This window comes from Phlebotomus papatasi, unplaced genomic scaffold (assembly GCF_024763615.1).
Source record: "Phlebotomus papatasi isolate M1 unplaced genomic scaffold, Ppap_2.1 HiC_scaffold_117, whole genome shotgun sequence".
Lineage (NCBI taxonomy): Eukaryota > Metazoa > Arthropoda > Insecta > Diptera > Psychodidae > Phlebotomus > Phlebotomus papatasi.
The window spans coordinates 1-7840 of NW_026604366.1; the positions used below are offsets into that span (position 1 = coordinate 1).

The 7840-nt window shown below is 36.3% G+C and overlaps 1 protein-coding gene across 1 annotated transcript; it reads right to left on the reverse strand.

Moving 5' to 3' along the window:
* Window positions 1–1605: 1605 nt before the first annotated feature.
* LOC129808850 (uncharacterized) lies at window positions 1606–5269 on the reverse strand (the record flags this gene model as incomplete). Its single annotated transcript, XM_055858758.1, has 3 exons — window positions 4901–5269; window positions 4731–4835; window positions 1606–3022 (listed from the first exon to the last, which is right to left on the reverse strand). Coding segments are annotated over exons 1-3 (1891 nt in total), but the record flags the coding sequence as incomplete, so codon positions are not given.
* Between the last annotated feature and the right edge of the window lie 2571 nt (window positions 5270–7840).

Here is a 7840-nt window from a genome sequence, read left to right on the forward strand (position 1 = left end):
CTATTCTAAATGGATACACATACTTTCTAAATGACTTGAATACTACTTTTGTCACTGTTGGATTCTGGACACATGAATTTACACCGATCGTGAAAATTTCTGCAACAAACTACTGGCTTGGATCTGACACTGTTTACTTTACCCAAAAGTCATGGAATATGCTGTGTTCCAGCGAGGCGAATATCAGAGATATCCTGAAGAATGGAGAGACAGACCTCATGAATGCTGGATATATTAATTCAAGATTTGAAAATTTGGAATTTAATTTTATTCAAGTTGAAAATATGAAGCCAATAATGTTGTCTCAAAATGGAAATACAATTCTCTTAAACGAAAAAGAATTTGATTGTCTCATGAATTTAAAGTATTTCATAAATGTTACTTTGATTTATAATCATTCCATTCAGAATTACATTCAACAATATTTTGACAATTATATACAAACATGTAAAATAGCAGGAGTAAATAAACTTGAAGCTACTTCATTTACACCTCCTGTAGAAAATCGTTCACCGATAAATTACTTCAGATTATTTACCGAAATAAGTTTTTATATTGAAAAAATTAATTCATCCGCAAAATTAAATCAGGAAAAAAATGTAATAACTTTAAAAATAAAGAAAATTATTCTCAAATTACTTGCTGTCTTTTCCTCACTTCTTCAACTTCTCAAAGTGGAAAAACATCAACGTTGCAATTCAGTGGAAAATTAAAGATATTTATTTTCTATATAAAATCATTTATTAGACAATAAAAACTTAAAGTATATAACATATTCTACATATATATACATATACAAAAATTATATTATAAAAGATAATCTATTTTTAAACTATTAAGGATAAATCTTATTATAAATCTAAATCTAAAATCCGAATGGCAAAGTGACATTATTGTCAATGCACCGTCTTTTTATTAAAGTAAATCGGGCTGTTTTTGAAGAGGGTCCTGATATGATTTTAAAATGTTTCTGGCGCTGAATTTTGTTAGGGTAGGTTATTTTGATTTCTGTATCGTCGCAGAGGACCAAGGATTTCAGACTATCAAAATTTATATCTTTTGCAACTTCCCTGTTTTGTGATATCCCCTTGCACACTACTTTGTATGAGTAAGAGTTTGTAGATGGGGAGTAGATTTTCAAACCGTAGGCTTTCGGCCCTGTGCTTACAAACTCATCGATGAAAGCTCCCTCACCGAAATCAGCCAATTCATCAGTTAACTCTCCCAAAAATTTACCAGTGGAAAGAGGATTCTCTTCCCCTGCTGGGACTACGTAGATGACTGAATCCGTGTCACAATATAAAATATTATGTCCTATTTTTGATAAGACAGAATACAGCTTGATCCTTGCATTGGTTGTGGTACAGATACCAACACCCATATTTATATATTTCGATGGAGGTTCAGAATCATGAATATGCTTCCATGAAACTAAATATTGGTTGTCAGTTGCGGGATAAAACTGTACAATTTCAATTGCTTCTGAAGAAAGAAGTTCATTCAATTCCTCAGGAGAATTGCAAATTGTAGTTTTAGTGAAATTCTCCCGCATTATGAATCTGCCCCACAAACTATTCAACATTATTTTTGCAAGGGAACGCATACCTTTGTTAACACGGATGTTTTCTTTATCAAGCTGTATTCCCTCATTTTCAAAGAATTCTCGGATATAATTATCTTTATCAGAATCGGATTCAACTCCCGAGGGCCATCCACTAGCCTCCTGTTTAATTTTGAGAAAATTATCAACGTAATCGGCAAAAAGTCCACGTTCACCCGTCTCGCGATTGTATTGAGAAGTTTCATATGCCCAAACTTCAAAGCATTTTGTGATCACGTACCCATGATCAACTGCGAGACGTACCTCATCAATGGACCATGTTCCTGTGAGGGATCTTTCATCGTCTGAATGGAGGTATCGATCAGTATTAAGATCTTCCGCACATTTTCGACAGAGAGTGAAGAAGAGTCGGTTATTGCACCTAAAGGGAAGACAGGGGATGTAAAGGCCTTTTGGTGGGAGAATAGTACATTTCACCACACCGTCATGCTTCAATACATCCTCCTGACTTCGGATGTCTTTGATAATTTGGGGGTGCCCGACAAAATACTTCGAATATTTGTTCGCCCACGGGTAGAGAGACGTAAAGTCATAGTAATAAATTTTATCCCCGGGGCGACATTTGTAATATGTACGGAAGACCTCAGTTCGGCCCCCGTAAACCGCTGATCGTAAATCAAACCCTGAATCTACAACTTCAGGGTGATTGTTCAGCCTCTCCGCAAGCACAGGGTCCGATTCTAACATCCGACGGAATTCACACTCCCATATTGAAATAAGATTATACCCCAATTGACGAATGTGGTCCAACCGTTTTAGAGTGCCTTCATAACGACTCTGCATGGTATCATTGGGCTTCTTCGAGAATGTATGCCCTCTATTTAAAAAGCATGTATGCCCATGGAAGAAACAGCCCTCAAAACTATACACAGTGTTAGAAGCCCCATCATATCCATCAGCAATATATCGAGAGCCGCGCAGTTTGACCTCATACTTTATGTTAGGATTGGAAGTTTCCTTCATATACACAAGCCATTTCAAAGAAATTTTGCTCTGCATTTGAAGGAAATTGGAATTATAATTGTTTTTGGGAGTAATGGCAAGGGTATTTGGGGTAAGGTAATTTTTCCTGTAGGCTTTCATCACAGCATCTGCTATGGTGATAGCCTGCAGGAAGGGATTTAGAAATGTGGTTTCGATGAAGGAAAACATAAAGTTGAGGCATCCCATCATCAGAATTTTAACATCCTGACGGCAGTAATGGATGAGTTCTTTGCGGTTGTCAAAGGGGAGTTCTTTGACTTGCTCATACCATTCTAAAAACTCGGCATATTGCTGGGAGGACATGGATTCAATTGGGTACATATCAATTGGGGGATAACTTCCAATATAAGAGCGGTTTTCCGTGGTATTGAATTTATAGGGATAATATCCCTTATCGCATTCGGGAAGTCCAAAACTCTTTGAGAATTGTGACAGAGGGAAGGGAATAAAGGAAAGAGAGTCAAGAAATGTGACTCCCTTAACTTTTGCAAATAGTATTTTACAACCTTGTAAAACGGGTTCTATCTTCTCTTCCCTCTGACACAATTCTTCGAGTATGAACTGTGCATCGTAGCCTTTAGCATTGTGAGCGATAGCAACAGTGGGCATAGGCCTAAAGGTAAGTACATAATCAACAAATTTTGCTACCGCTGACCTGTTGCTGTCGCTCTCAAAAACATGTTCCACGGGACTGCAATTGGGGCAATTAGAATCCAAAGAATTACTACACAGGTGACATACTGTGTATGATATACAAAGGTTCGGAACATGTTTAGAAAATCCGTTCCCTATATCTACAAACTCTGACTCAAAATCGTAGAAAATCAGAGTATATTCTCTGGATGCCTTTTTCTTATACCCCTGCATATAGCAATAATGGGGGAGTGTGCAAGTTTTATAACATATATCACAAGTTCGTGAATCACAATCGTGAGCGGTGGAGGGGTCATACATTATAAAGCATTGATCGCACATTTTCATACGGTTACATACCCCATTGTTAATATGACGCTGAAGGCAATGAATACCTCTGAAAGATCGATTGCAAGAAATACATGGAATCATATCCCTTACAGAGGGACATGGTGGGGTACTTGTACAATGTACAGTACTTGCACGTTTCAGGGCAAATATGACTTCTATTGTACAAAGTGTCACAATAACTACATTGATGTTTGAAATCGAAAAATCCCTGAACAGATTTAATGCAAAAATAATGCTTTTCTACTTTATCATAGAATAAATTTATAACTTTGTTCTGATTCTCCTTGGTCCTCCGCGATTTGTATGCTATACTTTCAAAATTTCCGGCATCGTCATAAATAACTATTCTAAATTGATCTCCGAATTTTTTTATCAAACCTATTAACAAAATCAAGCCCGTAAGAACCCTCTTCACTAACAGGCCCTCCTACATTTTTGATTAACTGTAAAACTTCTCTCTTGAGAGTGGTTGGGTAACGTCTAATGCGATGCAATTGCTTTTTACGTTCTTCCTGATTGTTAATTAAAAGACACTTACCAACAAAAAGTGATGTTGGTAGGCAGTTGGATGTCCCAGAAATATCTATTATGCTCTTCTGTTTGTACCTCCTCATTTCAGATAAATTCATCCTGCTTGGATTATGCCGTTTTCCCCGCCCTGTGGAATAAATTATTAGAAACAAAATTATTTTCTGTCATTTTATTCAACGCATTAATGATGTTACCCAAATGCAATACAAAAAATTTAAGAAAATATTTCATAATTAATCTAATGAATGCTTACCTTCCATTTGATGGAGTACATAAGCTGTAACGCCTAGTACATCGGATGAACTGAATACAGGTATACTTTGATGAACCTTTTCCATGGCAGAAAATATAGCTTCTGCTGATAAAGACCCCAAAGGACGAAGACCCAAAAATATGGGCTTGTTGAATGGGTTCTCCTCAAGAAATATCTCGAGGATTACTTTGTCCCCGGGGTCTCCCTCCTGCTGAACAGTTGAAATAACTTTGGCGAAAGCTTGGTCTAGCCAATCCGTAGGGATGTTCCTTGTAGGACATTGCAGCTTGAAAGTCAGCTCAAGTTGGGTGCTCCTATACCGCTTGTTGAAAGATTTGGTTTTGCGTATGAATTTACCAAATCTTCTTGAGGATTTTCTGGAAAGTCCCGTTCCTGTTCACTGACTTCAGCATCTTCTTCTGCAACATCTGTCTCAAAACCCTCGTTTTCAGCTTTCCGTTCCTTGAATTGAATAATTTTATTTAGTTTTATATCCGTATAGATTACTTAAAAGAATGTATACATACCATCATTTCACGAGATGTCCCAGCTTGCATATTGACATCTGCATTTCCTTCCCCAGTTTGAACATGATCATTGCTGATGTTGCTGAAGAATAAAACCTCGTTGAGCAGCTCCATCAAATTTTCGGATATTGGCTGCCAACATAGGTTTTTTACGAGCTTCTTCTTATCAGATATCAGCAATTCCAGGCCTAGCTCCATGTCAGACTTGATTCTTGTCAGGATTCCGCGAGATAGCACTTCATCACCTTTGTTCAGCATCTCAATCATCTTCATCACACTTTTATCTTTGAATAAGAAGTTGAGCAATTCGACTTCAGATTTCTCCTGGGCAAGGGTTTCCATCACAACTTTCAAATTACTTTCACTCATTTTTCACCAAAACTTGACTTCTTCACTTATAGAGCACGAGATAGTGTAATCACCAAATTTGCAGCGACTGTGACAGAATTGCATTCCGCGATGGGTTTTTATACTCCCATTCATCTATCGCGAAAATGCATTTTCCCATAGAATGGACAAACTTTGTCCAGACAAAAATCTCCAATTTCAATTGCACGTGGGATTAAAATTTCTTATTCCAAGAAAAAAGTCGCGATCGCGAAAATTCAGTGGTGTCTTCAATGCTTATTCCATGCAGAGGAAAAGTGTCCAATTTCATTTTTTGCAAATGATGCTTTTCCAGGAAATTATTTCACAGTTTTGCATTTTCTATTAGACTTTTATTGCACGTGTGCAAAGGATCATATTTCAAGTGGGAATGGAATTTACTGTTTCCAAGAAAAAGTCGCGAACGCGAAAATTCAACAGTGTCTTCGCGATAAGCTTAGTCCATGCAGAGGAAAAGTGTCCAATTTCATTCTTCGCAAATTATGCTTTTCCAGGAAATTATTTCACAATTTTGCATTTTCTATGAGAATTTTTATTGCACGTGTGCAGAGGATCATATTTCAGGTGGGAATGGAATTTTTTCCGAGAAAAGTTGCGATCGCGAAAATGCATTTTGATAGCGTCATCCAGACATGTTCGAAACATGTTCTAGTGCAGACAAAGAGGAAAAGTGTCAAATTTCATTTTTTATCTGGAGTGATGTTTTTCCAGGAATTTATTTCACAATTTTGCATTTTCTTATGATGAAAAATTATATTTCATTTTCCCGTGGGATAATTTTTAATCGGTGCACTTCTTGCTAGTATATAATGCAATCGAACGTTTGAAATTTTAATTATTCCACATTCAGAAGTCAGAGTGTCAACATTTACGTTTACTAACATCTACAGAATCAATCTCAACCAAAATGGTAAGATTTTATTAATTGATTTTTTTTTAAAAGATGATCAAAACTTATATTGCTCTTTATTTTTGTTACAGGATCTTCAGAAAATGTTCGATCAAGCCAGAAAGGAGGTTAAAATGCAGAAGGCAATTACTGCAAGCAGCTTGACAGAAGTAAGATATTACCATATCCATGGAATAAGGATGGTGAATACGAAGTTCGGGAAGAACTACATTGCTGAGTTGGAAGAGAATATCAGTATTTGGCTCCCGAAATCCTTAACCAAGCGAATGAACGGAGATGAACTGACAAAAATTTCACCAGAGGATATGTGGGAACTGGCCTACCTTGGGAGAGAAGATGCGGGAAATTACAACTTTGTTAACGTGGATGTAAGAAAGAAGAGTAACTGATTCAACCTTTTTGTCTATTGAAAAATAAAAGATTTTGTAAAATACATTCAACTTCTTTTTTTGGGAATTTTCTTTGGGGTTGTTTTTTCCTTTTGTGGTTGCATTTTCTGTTTTCACTTTAAAATTTCTTCAGAGATCATGATGAGGAAATGTATAAATACCTGGGCCTCTATGAGATTTTTCATCATTTGATTATTTCTGAAAAAAGAAGATGTTTAAATTTCGAGTGCCTTTCTCCATAATTCTGGCTGGCCCATCTGGGTGTGGCAAAACAACTTTTGCTCTCGATCTCTTGAGAAATTTGAGAGAGTTCACAGATACGGACTTTGAGAACATTTATTGGTGTTTCTCTGAACAAGGGAGTGTTGGCAATTTACCGAAAATTCAAAATCTTAAAATTTGCCAAGGCATTCCCGATAAAATAGGTTCCAATGATAAAAATGCAAAATTGGTGATTATTGATGATATGATGACTGATAAAAAATATGAGCAGAGAATTTGTGACATGTTTATCAAAGAATCACATCATCGAAATATTTCAATAATTTTTATTTGTCAAAACATTTTCTATCAATCGAGATTCTCGCGAACCATTTCTCTTAATGCAAAATATCTTGTGATCTTCAAAAATGTGCGTGATAAATCACAATTTTTTCCTCTCGCTCGTCAACTGCATCCAGAAAATCCTGGACATTTGTTGAACGTATATAAGGAGTGCACTGAACAACCTTTTGGCTATCTTATGATTGATCTAAACCAGGAGACACCAGATATTTTTAGATATCGATCCAATATTTTCAATAAATCTTTTTGCGAGTGTTTTGCTAATCCCGAGTATCTATCCAAAAATGAAACAGAAGAAGAAGAAGGTAAATCACAGGAATTGTTTCAAGAGATTGAAGGAAAACAAGCATATTTTGTATGTGCTTAAAGATGCATCTCCAGCATTGAGGAAATCTATTATCCAAAATTGTTCCCAATCAACTATCAAAGCTTTGCAAGAAATCGTACAAAATACTTTAAATGGAAATCTTCAAATTCAGCCTAAGCGTATTGGACCTCTGAAAAGGTATAAAAATGAGATCCGCAAAATTGCATGCTCAAAAACATCACAGTGCTCCAGGAGGAAATTACTAGTGCAGAGAGGATCAGGATTTTTACCAATCCTAATTTCAGCTTTATTATCAGGAGCGATTGGAAAATTTTTGGGGTCATAATGGATAGGAAGAAAAATTCTCTACAACGATATGTAGT